The sequence below is a fragment of the Acomys russatus genome, chromosome 16 (assembly GCF_903995435.1).
Source record: "Acomys russatus chromosome 16, mAcoRus1.1, whole genome shotgun sequence".
Classification (NCBI taxonomy): domain Eukaryota; kingdom Metazoa; phylum Chordata; class Mammalia; order Rodentia; family Muridae; genus Acomys; species Acomys russatus.
Window position 1 is genome coordinate 12,353,680 of NC_067152.1, and position 21,305 is coordinate 12,374,984.

At 41.2% G+C, this 21,305-nt stretch overlaps 1 protein-coding gene across 8 annotated transcripts in view; it reads left to right on the top strand.

The window, feature by feature from the left end:
• The window catches only part of Bcas3 (BCAS3 microtubule associated cell migration factor), a 464,077-nt gene that overhangs the window by 172,324 nt on the left and 270,448 nt on the right, over positions 1-21,305 (top strand). For all 8 annotated transcript variants that reach the window (XM_051158189.1, XM_051158193.1, XM_051158191.1 and 5 more), the window contains 3 exons: positions 5,882-6,006; positions 8,821-8,986; positions 10,369-10,469. In XM_051158189.1, coding sequence (XP_051014146.1) covers positions 5,882-6,006; positions 8,821-8,986; positions 10,369-10,469 — 392 coding nt within the window. The remainder of the gene's footprint in view (positions 1-5,881; positions 6,007-8,820; positions 8,987-10,368; positions 10,470-21,305) is intronic.

The following is a 21,305-nucleotide window of genomic DNA, read 5'->3' on the forward strand; positions in this document are numbered from 1 at the left end:
GCACTTGTCAACCAGAAATGATTTGAGGTTGAAACAAGATTAAAAGAGCCAGATTAAAGAAAGGGATCTATGAAATACGGCGACTTTTAAATCACTGCCTGTCTTTCAGAGGACTGCTTTGTGGTTTGTTTGATGCCATCGTTAGCTCACAAGAAACTCGTTTTTAGTCACTTACACTAGACTGAAAGGTCCTCCTTTAAATATGTTACATTACCAGGGGGCATGTTTTTTCCATTAAGATCTTAATGAAACCTCAAATTAAGGCAGCAAAATGAATATAGATTTGACAACTTCTTCCATGTTGTTTATGAGAGCCGCTTTGTTTCTGCAGCGCTTGCTGTTTTTCCATGATACTGAACATTCAACTTGAGAATGTTTTTATTTACCGTTCTAAAATAAAACATTACGCTAAATATGTATGTTTGTAGTTCTTCCAGTTGTAAGGCAATACATATATATTGGGTGAACATGAAGTCTTTGCAACTTCTTTTAAAATGTAAATTTTTTACAATTTTCAAAAATTAGTTTTGGGTTACAACATTTGTACCTAGTTAAGGTTTTTGCTTTTGATATGTCACAGTTTGCACTAATTCTTCATTCTTCAGTAAAGGACTTTAAGTCTTTAAATTAGTGCGGTTTCAGATGAGTCCATTTTAAAACACCATTTTCCCCTTTGATATCACAGCAGGCTTGGAATTAAATGATACAGGCCATTCTGACACTAGCAGACACCCTGGGGGTTTCCAATAGTTTCTGTGTTTATGCAGGCTATTTGGTTTTTAAGTGACCATAGAAATTTTTGTTGTTGTTTTGTTGAGACAAAAATCTATCCCATACTGTAGCGCATGCTCATCTAGAAATGACTGTGTAGCTCAGGCTGGCCTCAGAGTTTTGAAAGTCTCCCTGCCTCAGCCTGCTGGGATAGTGAGGATTGAATCTGAGCTTCTGCATTAAGAATATTGTGTGTGTGGCGCGGGGGGTGGGGGGGGGATGGGGAGGTACTGGCTTTATTTAGCTGTTTCTAAAGTGATTCCCAGAAGTTGTATGTGTGCTTAGCAGACAGGCACGGTTACATCCTGGGACAACAGCTCCTACTCATGAACCACCTTGTAGTACTTGCGGTGTGAAATTGCAGTCAGTGGCTTTTATTATTATTAAGCGTTCTCTGAGAGCGCTTGGCTGAACTGTAGCCCTGTTCTTTGACAATATTTGCAAATTTCACAGCTTCACCCTTTGGAACGTGGAGTGTGTAAGGGAGATCTCTTGTCACCTGCTGTGCTTTCTTCTCAAACTTGTAGGGATAACTTATGCTACCTTAACATAAGCAGATTTGGGTAGGTTATTAATGTTTTAAATTAGTTAAAAATAGAATTGTTCTCGCTGCCCTTCAAGTCCTATTTGGAAAAAAATTGGAAAATTTCTAAATTCTTTTGAAAAGTTTTATGAAAGAAGACTAATGGTCAGTCCTTTTTCTATCCATGGACATTCTTAATGTTTGTTTCCACGTAACCTCAATTTCTTAGAAAATAAATGATGCTTTTGCCTCGGCCCTTGCCATGATGTGTCTGTCTCGGCATGCTGGGCTCCTTGCTGCTGCTTGTTAAGTGCTTCCTGTGGTGAAAGGCACAGGTGTCGAGGGGAAGCCAGGGCCCTTCATGTACAAAGCAGGTGTCCCAGAGGTAAAGGATTTGTTTCCATTTCTTCCTCTTGTTTGTATTAGATTGTAAAGCAGGCAAGAGAAATTCAGTCTAATCTAGACATGTGATGGAGAGTTTTATTCAGATATCTGGGAAATGGTGGGGTATTGGTGATCTGGCAGTGAGAATGCTTCCACTTCATAAGCCTTTTCTCAGAGGAAGTGACAGGGTTATTTTGCTTTGTGCTTGTGTGTTCTGGTTTTCCTTCGTAAGGGCTTCTTGCATGTAGTATCTTACGACTTTCATTTTGCCATGACTGACAAATGTGTTCATTTTATTTTTTGTTTATGTATTGCTGAAAAGTCACCCAAGCAAGAGGCAGAGGTATCGGTAGGAAGGTGTCTGAGGGACTCTGTATGCTGTGTTTTCCCATGTGTCTCTATAAGCTGTCACTATGCATGCTGTATTCTGCTGTATGTCTCTTTAAAGTCATGAATGAATGAATCTATATAATCAATCCAGTTAAACTTCTGTGCAACAATTAAAATGGAAGTGCTATATGATATTATATAAGTGTATAAGGTTGAAGAACTAGGTGGCTGTCATACATTGGCCAGTGTTTTCAGTTGGGACTTACTCAGAGCTTGTTTTGAGGAAAAACATGTTGAGCACAAGCAAGAAACAAGGTTAATGTTACAGACTTTGCTATGTATGTCAGTCAGGAGCCAGCAAGTCAGCATGATTTATAAGGCTAGCTGTTTTCTGCTCTATTACTTATATAACTTCTTTCCCTGTCTCACGGTCTGTCAACAGAAGGTTATTTTGTGATAGAAGCGCCTGGGCCATCGTGGAAAGGCTCCTGTGCAGTCTGCTGCAGACACACATGAGAAGGACGATTAGGCACCCTTGCACATTGTTTTTTAAAAATTGAGATCAGGGGCTGGAGAGATGGCTCAGTGGTTAAGAGCACCGACTGCTCTTCCAGAGGTCCTGAGTTCAATTCCCAGCAACCACATGGTGGCTCACAACCATCTATAATGTGATCTGATCATATTGTATTCATAATAAATAAATCTTTAAAAAAAATTGAGATCAGAAACCAACAGAGCCAGAATTAAAAGCTCTAACTTTGTGTAGATCACATCAGAATGTTTCCAAGTAGCAATATTTTTTATTACATTATCTTTATTCCTCTAGAATATTTATGCATGCACGCATATATTTTCTGTTTTTGTTTTGCTTAAATGACAAAATCATGCCAGATGTAGACTGATGATGGAAATAACTTGATATGAACTAGGTCCTCAGATGTGTTCCCTCCCATGTTCAGCAGTGCAGATCATGTGATGGGCATGCAGTAAAATATTTTTGGCCCCCTTGAGTTTTTAATTCATGAGATTGGTTGATACCCTATCTCCAGAGAAAGGATAAATGATAAAGCATAAGAATAAAATAGGGTTTTCCATAAATTCTATATAATTTTACAATAAAATACTGTTTCTCATAGCACATTCAGTGGCACTGTGTTGGTGCTGGCTTTCAGAATGAAATGACGTGAGGCATATAGAAGTATAATAAAATTTAGCTGTTGCCAGGCGTGGTGGAATGTAAGATGATAAATATATAGGATGTTCTCCAGGGATACACTGATGCCCTATAGTTTCTCCACTTCTCATGATTCCGCTGGAAAGGTGGTCTTTTGTGCCAGTGCTAGTTTGACTCCATTTAAATACTTTAGAAGAATCATAGTATCTTCTCTCAAGAAAAGGCGCAGCAAAAGTCTCATCCAGTAATTTGCAAATTTGACCTTGACTCTGTGAAGCGTACTTGTGCAGTGTGGTGTCCTTGTTCCTGTCCGTGTAGTCCCACAACTGCAAGCACTTTCAAGGGAAACTCTTTAGTGGAGGCTGTGGAGACAGTGCAAAGAAGAGGACCAGGATGCAGATTCCCAGCACCCATTTAAAAAGCAAAGCATGCTCTCAAACATCTGTCACCACAGCTTGGGGGGTGCAGGTAGAGCGGGAGGCCAAGCAGATAGGTGGATCCATACATCTTGCTGGCCAGCTAGTCAGTTGATAGTCAACAACACCAGCACCAACGCAGTAATGTAGAGAGCAATAGAAGACACCTGATGTTGACTACAGGGGCCAGGAGGACATCATACATGGCATGACAGGGGCTCAGTGTTAGTAATTCAGTGATGGAGTGAGAAGTGTTGAAGGGCAACACACACTTTTGTTTGTTTGTTTGTTTGTTTGTTTTTGGGCAACACACACTTTAAGGTGATACACTCAAAGAAGCACAGCCAGAAGATTGGTGACCAGATATCAGGGCAGGGCGCACATGTGCTGAAATTTGGAGCCGGGGCAATGGTGTTAACCTCGCTGGTGGGTCACTGTGGCAGAACAGCTATGCAGAAGGGAAACTGTGGGACCACACCCATGTCAGCACAGAAGTCATTCTTCAAAGACTGTGATTTTCTGTGAGTCTGGTCATAATTGACTTTTATTTTTTTCTGTGTGTATTTGATTTTGTGGGAACAGTGTGCTCAGTGAGTATTAATGAGTGGTTCACAGCGGTGGCCTTTTTATACACTACAGTGTGCACCACCATGGATTTGGTTCAAAATGGATGGCATGTGTATACACACAAACACACACACACACACAAACACACACACGTGTCAACACAAAGACCTTAGGAGACTAGATGTTGGAGAGTGTTTCAGGTGTTGCAGGGACAGCGAGAGTGATGTTGCTAAGGCCCTGTCTGTGAAATAGGGGAGCTTCATGGAATGTGGGTTGAGTGCCATGACATGTGAAGGCCCCACCCTTGGGAGTCTGGCTGGCTTTCACATAAATAATCTGATGGGGACAAGGAGGGTGCTAAAAAAAAATTACATTTTCACAGATTGTTGCAAACTTTTGATTTATGACACCTGGGATGGGGTCTGATTAGTATTTGTTCAATCAAGTGTCTGAGAAGTTGTCAGTGGTTCTGCTCTTCGGAGACCAGACCGTGAGAACAAGTATGGTCCTTAATTTTTCACCATTGGCGGTCCCATTTATAGCATACTCCAGTAGTCTGAGCTCTGAGTGGGAAATTACTTAACTACACAAATCACATGACCTGAATGGCATTCCAATTCAGGTTTCTTCTTTACTCCAGAAGTCAGCCCTCCCATTCGAACACATCTAGAAAAAGATAAAGAAGATAAGGAAAGGTAGCAATCACATCCGTGTGCAGTAGACTCAATGCAGAGCTGAGCCTCAGAGCTCTGCCTTTGTGGTGTCCATCAGGCCCACCCTCTTGCCAGTGAGGTCATTTTCTGGACTAGAATTAGAGAGAGAATCTTTGAAGGTAGTTGTATAATTGCTAGTTAGCTTTGAGAAATTCTATAATTCACAAGAGATCAGAAATTGAAGATTTGAAAGAAGATGAAAGCCCCAAAATAGAGTGCAAGGATGTGAACATTTGTCATAGATAACAGGAAGGCAAATTTTTAGTGGAGTCATATGACGTAATGGTGGTTAGCATGAACACACTCAGCCATAGCAAAGAGAAAACAGATTTGCATTTAATAAAGTTTCACTATTTAGCTCTGTCTTGTTCTTTTCCTTGAACAAAATAGTTAATTCACAAATCCAGGAAAAAAAGAAACAGCAGCCAACAAGATGGCTGGCTCTAATTGCAGTGAGCCATTGCATTAGATCTTCTTGAGTGTTGAGTCTGGATAGCAGCGGACCTTGTAGCCTACACTGTGAATCATGCTCACTTCCATGCTCTCTCTCTATATGGGTGGTCTCTGTCAGAACGAACTGCCCCTTATTTACGTTAGCCACCTGAAAGGGTTGGCTATAATTCCGAAACCAGCGTCCAGTTCAAAAGCAATTTATTTAATTTCCAGGAGACACTGTCTTGCTGTGTTGCCTTGGCTAGCATTGGAACCCAGGCACAAAAAAAGTATCATGTCTGTGTCGGGCTCTCAAGTAGCTGGGACCACAGGCGCGTGTCACTACCCCCAGCTCTCTGAACAAGACCCTTTAACTTCGGTACCATTTACAGTTTACCCCATAGTGAGTGGCATTGTGTCGTACCACTGGTCAGTTGCTCTTGGAGGAACATGCATGACTGTGCTGTAGCACTGAACGCTCAGTGGTAGCACTTTTAGGGGGAAGGTCTTTCATGAGCTGGAAGACTGTAGTTTCATCACAGTAATTTTAAATGTCCTTTTACTTTTCAAGCAAAGTTAAACCGCCTCCACAAATTTCACCAAGCAAATCGATGGGTGGTGAGTTCTGCGTGGCTGCAGTGTTCGGGACCTCTAGGTCATGGTTTGCAAACAATGCAGGACTGAAGCGAGAAAAAGGTAAGTGAGCCCTCCATATTCTGATTTGCCGGGTTGTACTTTACCTTTTAGGACACAGAGCCAGCAGCTCCCCTAAAATGATTTTTATAACTAATAGCCCGATCGTTTCTTTACTAAAATAAAAATTACTAAAATAATTTTTAAAAATCTAGCATGTTTGGTGTTAACTAGTAAGTCTCAAAGAATTAAAACTATTTTCTCAAGCCCACAGAGACCCACCATTTTCTTCCTGTCTAGTGCTGGCATTTAAATTTGTGCAATACAGCTGAGTACTGTGGCGCACGTCTGTAATCCCAGCACTCTGGTAGGCAGAAGCAGGCAGAGTTCAGTGAGTCTGACGCCAGCCTGGTCTACAAAGGGAGTCCAGGGGAGTCACGGCTACACACAGAAACCCTGTTGGGGAGATGGGCGGGGACCAAACAAAGAAAAATAAATTTGTGTAATATCACATCTGGGCCTATTGAGGGGTTATTGCTTTTTAAAATAATGTTATTGCACATTTGATCTCAGGGCTGTCAATACTTTACCTACTGTATTACTTTCATATTTCACATGCTAATGTTAGCTGTTGCACAAACATGCATGTCTATGTGGGTTCTGTGTGTGTGTGTTTGTGTGTGTGTGCGCGCGCGCACGTGTTTGCACATTTGCCTGCAGATGGTGGCTGATCTCCTGCAGTAGAGGCTACAGGTGTTTGTGAGTGGCTTGATGTTTGTGCTGGGGACCGAATGAAGCCTTATGCAAGTGTGGCGAGTGCTCGCAACTGCTGAGCTATCTTTCTAAGCTATGCCACATTAAAACAAAAACAAAACAAAACAAAAAAAATCAAAACAAAACCCAAAGACCCCAAAATAAATCAAAAAGTTCAGATTTTTTTGGTTACCATCTCTCCTTTGAGGTGGTGGGATTACTGTGTTTTTATTTTTTGTTTTCAACTAAAATTTAATAAAAATTTTAAGCATATGAATATTTTGGCTGCATGTATAAATGCACACCAAGTGCATGGTAGGTTGGATCCCCTGGAACTGGAGTTACAGGCAGTGGTGAGCCACTGTGGGGTTCTGGGAATTGACCTAGGCTCCTCTACAAGAGGCATGAGCCCATCTAACCACTGAGGCATTTATTCAGCCCACATTGCTGTGTTTTTAATCCCTGCTTTGATCACCAGAATCAATACCTAGAATATTTGTGTAATTATTGTTTTAGTATGTTTTTATCACACACACACATTTTTCAGTTATAGGGCTTTGTATACACCAAGAATAGAGTTTTGAATGTTATGATTTCCCCTGATTACTTTATTGAGATTCAGCTAGGACACACACTGCCTTTCCCCTGCACTTGCACACTTGGCTCTCCTCCTTGCTCACTGTTGGCAGTCAGACCTCAGCCCTTTCCCTAGCTATTACCTTTCAGCGGCCACTCCTTTGTAATCAGACCCTAGCACAACAGGTCCCTTCCCCATTGGGAAGAGCACTGTGGAGCAGGCAAGCCTCCCATTTTCTTATCCCATCTTTATTTTTTTTGTTACCGCCTTTGGTTTAATGATGCTATCAGAAGGACTTTTTGTGATTCATTAAAACCTGCTGCAAAGCTCGATTTCAAATGCGTCTCCCTCTGTCCTAATTACTCCTCTAGCTTGCCACTCTTTTATGTTCTGCTCGCTGGTCATTGGACGTTTTCTCAAGTCAGCTGTAATTGATTCATCTGACACAGAGATAAGATGACCCACACAGTGCTCATAAGAGATCTTAAGTCCTTCTCGGCTTACTGTAAAATGTGAGATTGAGCACAGGGCCTGCTTGGGCAAGCACTGAGTGCATGTGCATGCCTTAGAAGCCATTTGGTTGCATCCAACCCCAGCACAGATTCCTCTAAGGATGGCTGGCCTTCCTTTACTATAAAAGCCAAGAATCTCATTGAGAAATAGATTAAGGACTAGTTTGAGGAGGAACTTTTTCCCCCATACTGTTCCTAGTTTACTGGAAAATTGAGAGATAGTAACAGAAAACTTGTTTGCTTCTCTGTCCACTTGTGCTATATTTATTTCAATTGATGACCTTCCACAGACAAATGATGTTCTCCCTTGATCCAGATGCTAATGTTCAAGTTTTCTGTGTGCACATGTGGGTGTGTGTGGGTATCGGAGTGTCTCGCTCTATGATTCTCTGCCTTGGTCCAGGGAGTCAGCATCTTCTGAGCTCAGGGAGCCTCCCTTTCCAGCCCTGGAATTGCAGGCATGAGTTTGGCTTTGCCTGTTGATGGTTTTTTGTAGGTTTCTTTTTAGGGGTGGGATTGGTCTCGCTTGTTGGTTTGGGGGAATTTGAATTCATGCTTGCATAGGTGTTGAGCCACCACCATAGGGAAACATCAATTGTTTGACTGACTTAGTCCCAAACACAGCTTTTCATGCAGGTGAGTTGTTCAAGACAGAGTAATTAAACTTTATGGGATAGATTATTTATTCTCATGTTGTCCTTCCCTGTCCTACTCAATATCATTTATTTTTCATAATATATGGGAAAATCCATAGTATAATAATACAAAGTTTTATCACATAGTATTTAGCTATACTCCAGTTTTGAGCATAATGATACCATTCTTGAAACAACACTGTGGTGGCATGTTCACTGGCATCTGCTCATGCAAGGCACTGTCAGAGGGCGCAGGTGTCATGGGACAAAGCTCTTGCCATGTTCTTTCAGCAGCCCTGGGTGCAGATGGCAGAGTCAGGAATGTAAACATCCAGCTGTGACTTTGTTGTTGTTGTTGCCATCATTACTTATATGTATTGCTTTGATTTTCTGTCTGCAGATCAGTCCAAACAAGTTGTAGTTGAATCTCTTTACATCATCAGTTGCTACGGGACCTTAGTGGAGCACATGATTGAGCCCAGACCGATCAGTACCGCTCCCAAGATCAGTGATGACACACCTCTGGAGATGATGACGTCACCCCGTGCCAGCTGGACACTTGTTAGGTAATCTATTTCCTTTTCATTGGCCAGGGTCTATGTGCAGTAAAATGTAAGCACTGCATGTCCTGTATGTGCCCCTCTGCAATCCCTTTTTCTTAGTCAGGTAAAGAAATCCTGTAGCAGTTACTTTGCATTTCCTCTTCAGCGGTAGCCAACCACCAGCGTACTTTGTATCACCTGCCTTTGCCTGCTCTGGTCACTGAATGATGGAGCCACGTACTGTGTTATCCTTTGTGTCTGATTTCTTTCAATTAGCATGTTTTGAATGCCCATATTAATGCAATGTATTGTATAGATATGCCACTTTTGTTTACCCATGCTTTAGTTGGAGGACACTGTCACTCTGTAGCTGCCACTAATATTGTTGCTGTAAGTATTCACATGCAGAATCTTGCATGGCGATGTTTTGCACTGTCTCCGGATGTATCTCTATTTGGCTCTCTATATTCTTGACTGTGAGCCTAGCCTCTAATGGCGGAGACATCTCTCCAGCCTGTTGGAACTTTTTGTCCCCTGCTTCTTTGTGTATCCATTTCTTGGTCTTGTGTTTCCCTTATTGCAGTCTTAAGAAAATAGAAACTAATACAAAGCGATCTGAAGGTCTCCTTAAAGTGATCGTCCAGGACACAATGGCTAGGCACTCTAGAAATGTTTAAAATCATCTCAGTGAAGGCAGTGCGTTGAATTTTTATAAGCTAGCACAAAGAGGAAGAAATGAAACCTGGAATAAAACCCACTTAATATAGTGAGTTGTTCAAGGAAAAAAAAAAAAACAGTAATCCTGCATGTATGAAAGGAAACAGATAAAAATGGATATGAAAATGACCCCTCTCCTTTTGACATTTTAAAATAGTATATTGATTTTCTTGAGGCTCCAGCTTTCTTTACTAGTACTCACCGCGAGGGATTGATCTGTTCAATAGCTGATATATCCAGCTTATTTAAAATTGGGCTGATCTAACTGAGCTTTTGCAGTCTCACTATTGAAATAGCTAAATAGATGCTGAGTAAGTTGTCTACTACACAGCTCTTTTTTTCATCACTTTCAGTTACTTTGTTTCATGTTGTGGCTTTCTAACACTAGCCAAGAGGGAGATAAAGGGGTATCTGTGTAGTTGGCATTTGAATACTGCTCTTCTTCTTTTCTCTCTGTCTTACCCAGCCGCTTGCAGTTTAGTTCTAATAGGTGACGTTGGCTCCATGTCATCCGTGTGGCACATTGCCACCTTTTTAGTTTTTAAATTTCCTGGCCTTGTGCGTCAAGTTAAAGAGCGTTGGTTTTAATGATTACACAGTGATTTGTGTGAGTCTCTGCTTGCCTCTACCGATGATTTACATGCCATCTCTGAAGCTTGAATATTAATATTATTCTGCTGTTTCCTTAGAACGCCTCAATGGAATGAACTGCAGCCGCCATTTAACGCGAATCACCCTCTGCTCCTGGCCGCAGAAGCAGTGCAGTATTACCAGCTCCTGCTGGCTGGCTGTGAGTACTTCTCATTAGTTCACATTGTTTTGGTTTCTCTTCCATATGATCTTCTCAGAATTTGCTGACTTTCAAAGCATATTTGTATATTATCAGTGTAGGGGCCATAGTTCATTTTTGTTTTCTATTTTAAAGATTACACACACACACACACACACACACACACACACACACACACACACACACGAGTTCCCTATCTGCAAGAACACCTGTACACCAGAATAGGGCTTCAGATCCCATAAAAATGCTTGTTGTGAGCCACCATGTAATTGCTGAGAATTAAACTCAGGACCTCTAGAAGAGCAGACAGATGCTGAGCCATCTCTCCAACCTCTTTTTTTTTTGTTTTTTGTATTTTAAGACAGGGTTTGTATGTATAGCTCTGGCTGTCCTGGAACTCTCTCTCCATGTTGGCCTTCAAGTCATAGATAACCACTTGCCTCTGCCTCCAAAGTGCTGCAGTTAAAGGCATGTGCCGCCAATGCCTGGCTAGGGCCATAGTTCTTAACCGAATATATGTGTGTGTGTCTTCAGCTGGCATTTTCTTTCCCGTGAACTATAACTCTGCAGAGGTGTAGGGAAAAAACCCCAACTGAACAACAAAACAAAACAAAACAACTGCCTCTAGCATGTGACCTAGCAGGCAGTGCAGAACAGGTTCACAGAGCCGGAGAGAATTCCTAAGAGAACAAAGCAAGAGTTTTCATCCCAGACAGAATGTATGATAGCAGCTTCTGCCTGCTGTGCAGCTTTCTTTGGACTACTTGACGGTCCCAGCTTCCTTGGTTTGGGTTTGATGCTGGTGTTGGACCAGGGTCTGGCATGTGCTTGTCATGTGGATACTGATGGAGGCTCATCCATCCAGATGGGGATTTTCTATGGAGGCATGGAGAGACAATTTAATATTTGCTATCCTCTTTGTCTTTGTAGATGATTTACAGTTAATAATTCATTTGTGTAGAATATACTGACTCACTAAAGAACCTGATGGCTCTGAGTACTGCATACTTTCCGAACTTTCCTAAAAATCAACACTGGTGTTATCTTGCTTAGTAATTACAGAGCTTGAGTTAAAATAGTTGTACAGCTGCTTTATTTCATTTTATAGTGTGTTATGTATTATGCCACAATAAGGAAAACGTTATAGGCTTTGCGCTACATTTACGAAATGCCACGAGTAATAATCAGCTGGCAGTCTTACTCTCATACCTTTGAACTCTGCTTTCTCTAGCACGTGATTGTCAAATGCCTTCTACAGGTCAGGCACTTAGAGTGTGAAGACAGTCACTGAGTGCTGACTGCCGCCCCAAAGAACTTAGTAACTTGTTCTTTAGTCTGCTTTTCACCTTCCAAATTATAAATTTAAATTAGGGCTTAAAGATTAGATTTTTGGCAGCTTATTTAGAGGACAAATAGTCTATAAAAGTTATTCAGCTGCAGCAGTATTTTTCAGTTGCTTTAGTGGGTCTAGACCTGTGGAGAGTTAGGTGTCAGCCATCAGACCACTTCCTGTGTAATCCAGTCATACGATCCCATGTGACCTGTACTCCAAGGAGAAAACTCAGAAAGACTGTAAAGTATATTGAACCAAGTAAAACTGAAACCAGAGAGCATATCCATAGATTAGAATTTTGTATCTCTTTTAAACAAAAGGCTTAATTGCTACTACATGCCAGTGTTTGATAACTCTCAAGGAAATTATGTCCAAGAGGAAATAAAAGCAGCCTCAATATAGTTGTTAGTTCCATGGCACTTTGTATGGGGTAGAAGAAAAAGAAGACTCTCTCTGGAAGCTTGGTGCGTGTTAATTCTCTATTCGGATGAAACAATTTTCTATCTTTTAAAAAAAAGAATAAGTGTGTGTGTGTGTGTGTGTATGTGCATGCGCACCATTTTTCTATTCCCCAAAAAGGATAACAAATTGAAAAGCCCCTTTGTAGAAGTTGAATGTGTTTTTCTGTGGTAAATATCATTATAATAAACAACCTAAAAGGAACAGTTTTGTTATCTTCCCAAAGAGTACAGCCCACCATTGAGAGAAACCAAAACAAGAAACACTGCTTACTAGCTTGCTCAGCTGTCTTTTTTTATTCAGCCTGGCCTCACATACTTTAGGGTGGTATTGCTCACCGTGGCTAAGCCCTATATCAGTCAGTGATCAAGAAGATGTCACACCCATAGGTCAATTTGATGAAGGCAGCTTCTCAATTGTGACACAGTCCTTAGCGTGTCAGTGTTATAACCGAGTTTCGCCATCACAAGTGTAAGCCTTTTGAGTGTTACTATTGAGCTTCCTTTTATTTTACACATAGCTCATTAACCTGTTTATATGTCATTTATCAATTCTCAAAGCAAAAGAGGTAGGTAGTTACCAGATCATTGGTGCCTTGGACTTGGGACGGGGGTGGAAGGTACAGAATAAAGACTGTGCATGTGTGATGACTGAGATCAGGAATCATTAGAGTGTAAGCATCTTTATTCCCAAATAAATTGTATTCTTCTACTCTGGCACATAAAACCTTTAGACTATACAGAGTCACTGGTGCTCTTCCCAGTTCTAACTTCAGTATTCAGGTGAATTTTAATTCCACTGCTTTTGCACTTGAATAGAGATACCCTTTTCGACTCATGTCTGTGATTGACATTGTGAGTGCCAGGGAAAACAGCTGTACATGCAGCAGTTTTCTTCTGAGCTTCCCTCTCCACGTCATATTCTGTTAGTCTGAACTCCTGGATTGCATTGCTGCTCTGGTATGTACCAAGTATGGTGGAGGCACTCAACAATATTTCCTTGCATTGTCCATTATAAATATTTGCCCAGTCCTGGGGAGAGGTGGAAAAGGAAGAGTGAAATGTTTTGCTCTTGTAGAGGAAACTTGTAATGTAGGGCTTATTTAAAGAGTATTTATAGTCCATTGTTGGTCACAGGGTGTGTCATGCTGCCCTGTACAGTGTGACTCCTAATAGTGATTTACATTTGAATATTTTCAGTTGCGTATGTCATTCCACAGATAAATTGTTTTCATGAAATGGTGTTTCATTCTGTAAGAAGCTAGTTTGGATGAACCGTATGACATTATTTAATTCCCATGATGAATATGGTGTGAAATGGTTAACTGTAAACTATGTAAATTTGAAAGTTTGGGTTATATCAACCCCTGGACTTGGTATACATGATTCCATTTGTTTTTGTGTCTTTACCTAGGTGGTCAGAATAATTTTGGACAGGCAAATCAGATTCTTAGTCATTACTTGCTTTTTATTTTATTTTATTTTTTTTATTACTTGTTTTTTAAATCTGAAATGAAACAAGGAGAAAGAAGGTATTTTCTGACCTATAAGCATTGTTAATGTTGCAGAATTCCACATGCACTCCTACAGTGTCTCGTGGTCCTGTCAAACTGTTTCTGGCCTGCTGTTTTTCAAGGACAGTTACGAGTAGTCTTTCCTTCATTATGATATTAACATTTGTTACAGTGAATTGGCAGATTTCACTGGTATTGGACATTGATTGTGATAAAAGAAAATATTGGTCAGAAGTCTGTAGGCCATTACGATTTGTGTATCTTATGTCATTTACTCTGTTCCAGTGACATTTGAGGTTCTTAAATAGATCCTGCCGCCATGGGTTGTGCTTTGTCATAGTTGGACAGGAGGATAGTAGAGGGTACCAGCAATCTGTGGTCCCCATTTTTCTCCAAACCAAACCAACGAAACAAACAAACAAAAACATGGGGCTGGAATACAACGGCAGGGCTTCACTTACCTGCAGTAATGTAATGGGTTGATGTCGGCATGGTTTGACGTGCCATCGCTTCCATCAGTGACGTTAATTGCCAATAAATGACTAAATGGGAATTTAGGGGGAGCTACAGCTGTCTACTCTGTAGCAGGAGCTCTGGCGCCATTGCAGGATCACTATTTGTATGTGTCTGTCAGGGTTAGCATACAGTCATTTCTCTCAGTTTTAGCCTTCTCTATAGAATTTCTGTCAATTGTTTGACTCCATTAAGTGTGCAGAGGAAATAAAAGCCTGAAGAGCCAATCCACCAGGGGCTGTGGATAGACCCTTTCTTTGTCCATCCTCAGAGCACTGCATTAGGTCTCATTATCCATTTATAATAAGTGACCTCTGCCCTCTGGGTCATAGAAAAATATTCAGTGTGCTTTTCTGACACATAGGCCACCTTTCTCAGAAGCCATAAAACAATGGGGTGCCTGGGAGTCCAGAGAACTAGTTTATATCGCAGGCTTTAAATAAATACACAGCCTTGCACCAAGTCAGTCTGGTCAGTTTCCCCATTTGCTCTTCTTTGATTCAGAGAGGGCCAGCGAGAGCCTAATATATTGAACATGAAGTTAGCATTCTGTGTCTGTGCTTTCTCATTCTAATTCAGAAAACTTTAGGGTTTAGAAGTGGTTTGTTTCCAACTCAGATTGCACATTTCCTGGTAGCACTGTCTCAGAGATAGTGATGCGGCTGAGCTGGCATCCTTCCTAAACTCAGCATGGCTCTTGAGATTATTGGTGACTTAGAATGCAGTCTTTTGCCCCAGCTGCTGTCAACCTACTCTCCCACTAAAGAGTTTGGGAAACTTCAGGTTTCTTTTGTGCAGTGAATTTGGAGTATCTCCCAGGAAGCACTGCATACTAATATTTTTGTTTTCAATTCACAGTTCATAGAGAGACATGGGTCAAGAAAGAGATAGAAGAGTGATTTTTGCTTAAGAATGACCATGAATTCAGCGCAGATTTTTCTCTACAAACTAGTTATAGAAAACCTAATAGTTGTTAGCATTGTCTTCATGACAAAAATTAATATATTAACTGGGTTATAGTCATGTTTGACAAACTGCTTACTAAATACATCAGAATTGATTGGGCATTCTGTTTTTGAATTGACAAATGACTGCATTAAGAGGGGGAGGGAAATCCATTAATTATAGCTGCTCTCAACTATGGGAAATGTAATCACATAAATATGGATCCTGCTCCAGCAAAGATCTCCCCTCCCAGCGGCATTTCTTACATGTGCATCCACACCTCTGTGCCATTAACAGAGCTGCTTCTCTTAGCTGCTATCCTTAACACTTTCTGCTGTGTAAAAACTATCTGATGCCCTTCTGACTGACATCATAGTATTTTTTTTCCCTGCTACTCCAGAAAATGTCAAGAGAACCCTGTAGCTCAGCTCTTGGGCTTTGTTCTCAGTTGTGTTCACTCTAAACTTGTGTCTATTCTTGCTTAACTTTACACAGAAGGCATGACCTTTATTTTGGGAATGGGAAATTTGTGGAGAAGTGGTTCTGTTTTCCTTAAATGGTTCCTCTGAATCTGTGGCGCTCTGGGCCTCCTCTTTGTAATTATCCAGTGAAAAACTTAACACCTCTAAGATCTTGGATGTTCTCTGCCTAAGATTCTTGTAACTTATCCTGAAACTCATAAAAATTCAGAACCTAGGAGGCTGGAGAGCAAGCTCAGCAGTTAAGAGCATTTACTGTTCCTGTAGAGTACCTGGGTTCAGTTCCCAGCACTGACGTGGCAGCTTACAACCATCTGCAGATACTCACAGAACAGCCATGTACATAAAATAAAATGAACAAACCTTTAAGTAAATCAGAAGCTAGCCTGGTGAAAAGCGTAGGATGTGGTGCCACAGGCAGTGAAGGAAGGGCTGATTGGCCACCTTTTATGTTCAAACAGAATTTCTTTGATATTTTATTAATAATTTCTTATTGTAAAATAATGGACTCAACGGTAACTGCTGTGCATTTTAAACACTATTTCCATACTTTCTTTTTTTCCCTAGGAATTCTATTGTTGTTAGTTCCTTCATTTTCAAAGGAAAGCAGAAGGCTTGCCAGTGTATATAGGTCAGTGGTAGTTAAGCACTTGCTTTACAGAAGTGAAACCACGGGTAACACGCCAAAGTAATATCAACAATAACAGTAATAATGGCAGTAATAATAACAATAACAATAATAATAATAATAATAATAATAATAATAATAATAATAATAAGCAACTTTGCTGTATTGCTATATTCTTTTTCTTAGTGGCAATTAAGGACCCTCTGTTACAGAGGCGCTAGATGAAACATGACTGCTCATTTAAAGCACTTGGCCTTGTAGCTGGCACAGGACAGAGGTGTAATGGTAACTATTGTTAGGAGCCATCATGGCCGCATGTGGATCCCTGCTTCAGTTTGAATTCTGTGTCTCTCATGGTTCCCAGGGTTTGCAGCCAACAGTGCTGTGGTAAAGCAGCAGCAAGGTAAAGAGCACAGAGCACATCTGTGTTAGATCTCATCTTTTCAGATCTGAATGGGCCTCATAGCAAGTGTTGCTGAGCACTATCATGTGCATTTCCCAGAGTATTAAACAAAACCATTTTTTTTTGTCATTTCTTATTAAAATGCAAATTCACCTTTCCTCTTTGGTCTTTATGCTCTGACATCTTTATTCTCCTAATAATTTGAAAAAAGTATTCCTGTCTTCTCATACCGAAAGGCTAATTTCTAGAATGCTCTGTTGATATTTGCCTTAAGACTGGAAGTTTCTCCTAAAATGAGTGTCAGAAGAACGTTTGATTCTGAGATTATTTTTTGCAATAGCTATTTTATCGAATAAAGAGGGTTGATATCGCTTTCATATTTTTCATATTTTTTGAAGTTTACAAGGAACAAATTCGTATTACACTAAAAACTTATTTTTCAGAGAAAATTAAAATGTCTTCAAGGAAAAAAGAAATGTAGAAGAAACAGAAACCATGAAGGAAAGAACAGGAAAGGAGGGATAGAGGAGGAAGGAAAAAGAAAGTTGACCGAGGGCAGAAACCGGACGTCAGCAGGCACAGGAGTCAGAGCTGATGGGTCTGCACATAGAGGCACACAGCAGTGAGGGATGCACAAAAAGAAATGCATTTTATTTGGGGTACTAAAGCCTCTGTCTACCTCCCTTCCACCACCCCCTTTCCATACGCACCATGAGATACTTATCAGCTGTGGACAAACTAAAGTCCCACACTTGGGATTAAAACAAAAACAAGTGTACTTAACATAACTGAGTTGACAAAGAAACCAAAGCTTTAATTGCAGGGACTCCTTGAACAATCTAGCCCAGCTTTTACAGCTCATTCTGTAGCCTAGAAAAGCGTCAGTATGATGGTCAGTCTTCACGTGAGAAGTGCTTCAGCAGGCTCTTGCCACATGTCAGGAAGGAGGGTGCATCTCAGCTTCTGGCTTGTGCAAAGCCCTGTGTTTGATCCCCAACATTTCATAAAAATAAAAATAGGAAAATTAATTATAGGAATGGTCATGTGTACAGAAAATACAGCGGATTGTTTCGTGGATCTTCTGTTACCTGTCCTTGTTTCTGTTGTGTGTGCGTGTGCACACAGTGCAAGAGGAAAGTCTTCGCTGTGCCTCTCCTTGTGAATATTTCACACGTCTGTTGATGAACATTATAACTGCAGATGAGATGGACACAGTGTTCAGAGGGGCATTGTGTGACAGAAGATCAGGCCTTGGGCAGTGTTCTCTTGCTTTTGGAGAGAGCCCGTAAGTGATTGTTCCTCGGTCCAGTCCTTCTGCTTCTGTGTTCTGAACTGATTTGTTTGGACTTGAGGGAACACGTTGAAATATGTTCCTATGCATGGGTTAAAAATGTTGCTGTCTTCCATTCTAAAAGCTTTTCTCTCTTCATGCCAAGATAACTTTGCCTCGTTTGCTTAGTCAAGAGAAAATGTCTATTTAGTTCTTCCTGCTGTATAATGATCTAGACTTTCCTAGAATAGTGTTAGGCAGTACACACGGAGAGCGTGGAAGGAGCCACATTAACTGTACAGAATGAACTTTGCCTTTATAAATGCTTCCCAGCCTCTTATTTTGTCAGTTTGTGGAACCCCACTCTGCTTGTTTGTTTTCAGGTTTTTTGTTTGTTTGTTTTTGTTTTTTGGTTTTATGGGAGTGTTTTTGTTGCCCTTGTGATCAGGCCCAGGCCACTGAGCTGCTAGGCAAGGACGTTTGTCGTAGCAAAATCTTGATGTCTGATTATTAAAAAGTCAAGTGAGTGGCTCTTTAACTTTACATTGCTTCAAAGTACACCTTTTCCTAGTTTACTCTTTTTAAGTATGGCACATTTATAATCTTGGAGTGTAGAATAAATAATTGATTCTTGCTGAAGAAGTCTAAAACACAAGTGTGTGAGTTAAACTGGCTCTGAGCTGTTGCTACTAATTAGGATCTTTCAGTAATTCTCCTTAATCTCTACTTAGCTCTTCCTCCCTGTGCCTGCGTCCCCTTCTCTTTCCCCTTATATGGGGTTGAAGGCAGATCTTTGCGAATGCTGGGCTAAGGCTTTACTGCTGAGGCCCATCCCTAGGCCCCTTTCCAGCACCACTCATCTCCCACTCCCCACCCGCATCCACACCCATGGTGCTGCTCTGCATGTGCCCATGCTGTGGTATGTTCTAGAAGACAGAGAACTTGCTAGAGTCACTTCTTTCTCTCCACCGTGAGTCTCTGGGCTGGGACTCAGATCACCTGCCGCCTCACTTGACTCCCTTGGCTTGTTTGTTGGTTTTTCTTAGTTTAAATAAAGTTGAAAGTTCATCCTGTTGCCTAGCAGCTCACTCTGTAGACAATAATGACTTCAAACTTAGAATTCCTCTGCCTCAGCCTCCCATGTAGCTGGGATTACAGGTTAGTGGCGTCAGGCCCGAGTGCAGCTCATGAGTCTTCATAGAATTTAGACCTCAGTGATTCTACCATTCCTCTCCATGGAAGCGCTCCACTTTCACATACTGGAACAATGAGTTATTTGTGTAAATGTAGAAAATTAATAAGTAGACATATGTGGGGACAGTTGAATACACAAAGGAAAAGTAATACATTGTTTTATAAAAACCCGTGCCCCTAGTATTATGGGTGAGACAGGCCTGAGCACACAGTAAGCGAGCCGCTTGGTTTCCTGCACTGCCACAGTAATTCTGCAGTGTGTGTTTGGTTGCTCTCAGTTCTTGTCCATGGCTAAAGTTTTCTACTGGCCCTGTTCATTGTAGTTCTCTTATCAAAATATGTTTAATGGAGATGTTCCCAGGAGGTAAGTGATGTGTCACTCTGCAGGTAAGCATAAGGACACAGCCTTGTGTTGCTGTGCAGACTCCATGACTGTAGCACCGTAGTGTTAATTCACAAGCTCGAAGCAAAAGTATGTAGTTACTGAGGTAAGGGTGGATTTATTTCCTACTTGTCTTGCATGTCTTGAAGTTTGCTGTTGTGAGTTGCAGGCATCATGTTAGGTTGGCACCATGGACACCGCCACTCGGGCAGCTTTGCCTTGTCCTTAGTTGTGATGTCCTGAAGACCTTGCCATACTCTGTTTATTCAGTTGTACATTGTGATGGTTTGGAAAATTTGCTCATCCCAGTTGCTGATGTGGCCAAGAACACCGGTCCATTAGGCTCTATTGTTCTCCTCACTTTTATGAGATCTTTACGGTCATGCTGAGTAGGAAGATGAAGTTGTGGTCCTTGCCAGACTGCCTCCAGATATCACTGTCCAGACACACAATGCAGAATGACCTCAAGGGCAGCAAGAACAGCAAATGAGAGGTCCTTTAGTCATGCGGTGGGCTGAGGCTTGGGGAACCGGGAAGAGGAAACTGTGGGGAGAGCGGGATAAGATGTACCGGAGTTGAGGGCTAGTCAGGGAAGTGTATTCTCTCACAGACAATAAGGGTATGTCATTTTTCTAATTATATATTGCTGGTGACTGTTCTTCTGGGAATGTGGAAGAAAAGGAAAGTGAAACCAGAGATGTGCAATGACTGAATGCTAGAAAACTTTAATAATTAATTAGTGAGCATCTACGGTACCCCAGGGCCAGGGCACAGGGAGGCATCATCGATCCATTTAATATAGACGGGGAGACGCTTGTTCCTGTATGTACTGTTCCGCGCTGCTGTTGGCCTGTTGTGAAGCATTCCTGCTAATAGGCAGGTCCGCAGTGAGGTTGTGCCTCTGAAGTTCAGTGAGCTCCTGCTGTCTGTAACTGAGCGGATTCTAATACTGCACATTTCCTCGCATATTTTAGGTGTGTTATTTTTAGCTGATGACTCTGATGACTTTCTCCTTTTTTTCTTACTCATTGAAAACTGACAAATTTTTGTCAACTTGATACTTATAAAATGATAATTTGTTTAAACGTGCGGATATCTGATTACTACTTTTGACACAGACTGCTTAGCTTTTGTGTTTTGTTTTGTTTTGTTCCTCCTGGGTCACTAGGAACTGCTCTGTTCATTTGCTATTGGCTCTTTGTTTTTGGAGACTTGGATGTTAAAGAGAGATTTTAATTTCTACAGTAAAAAAGTAAAAAAGTGTACTTGCTTCCAGTTCTCCCTGGGTCTCGGGTGCTTTCTCATCAGAAACAGAGTTTGGTTCCGAGCACTGTCATATTGCATGATTGGTACATAAACGCTGCTTTTAATAAAAACCAAATATATGTGAAAGTTTGTCCTTGAATGGGATTTATCACGCTGGCCTTTGGGTGAACCTTGAGCAGGAGCTGTTTCATCCAGGGCAGCATGATGTCATTGAATTCACAAAGTTCTCTGTAGCTAGAAAAAGACACATTGTTCCCTGAAATAACCCAAAGGACTAAAAACTGCTGTCACATTATTGGCTTCCTCAGTCCTCACTAAAGACTTCAGCATTTTCTGTGGGGTCGGGAAGAGCCCTGAGCCCAAAGCTAAGCTGTATTTGGTATTCCTTCAACGCCAGCTGCCAGCTTGACCTTGCTGGTACTACTGCTACTGTGGATTTCAAACTTCTCAT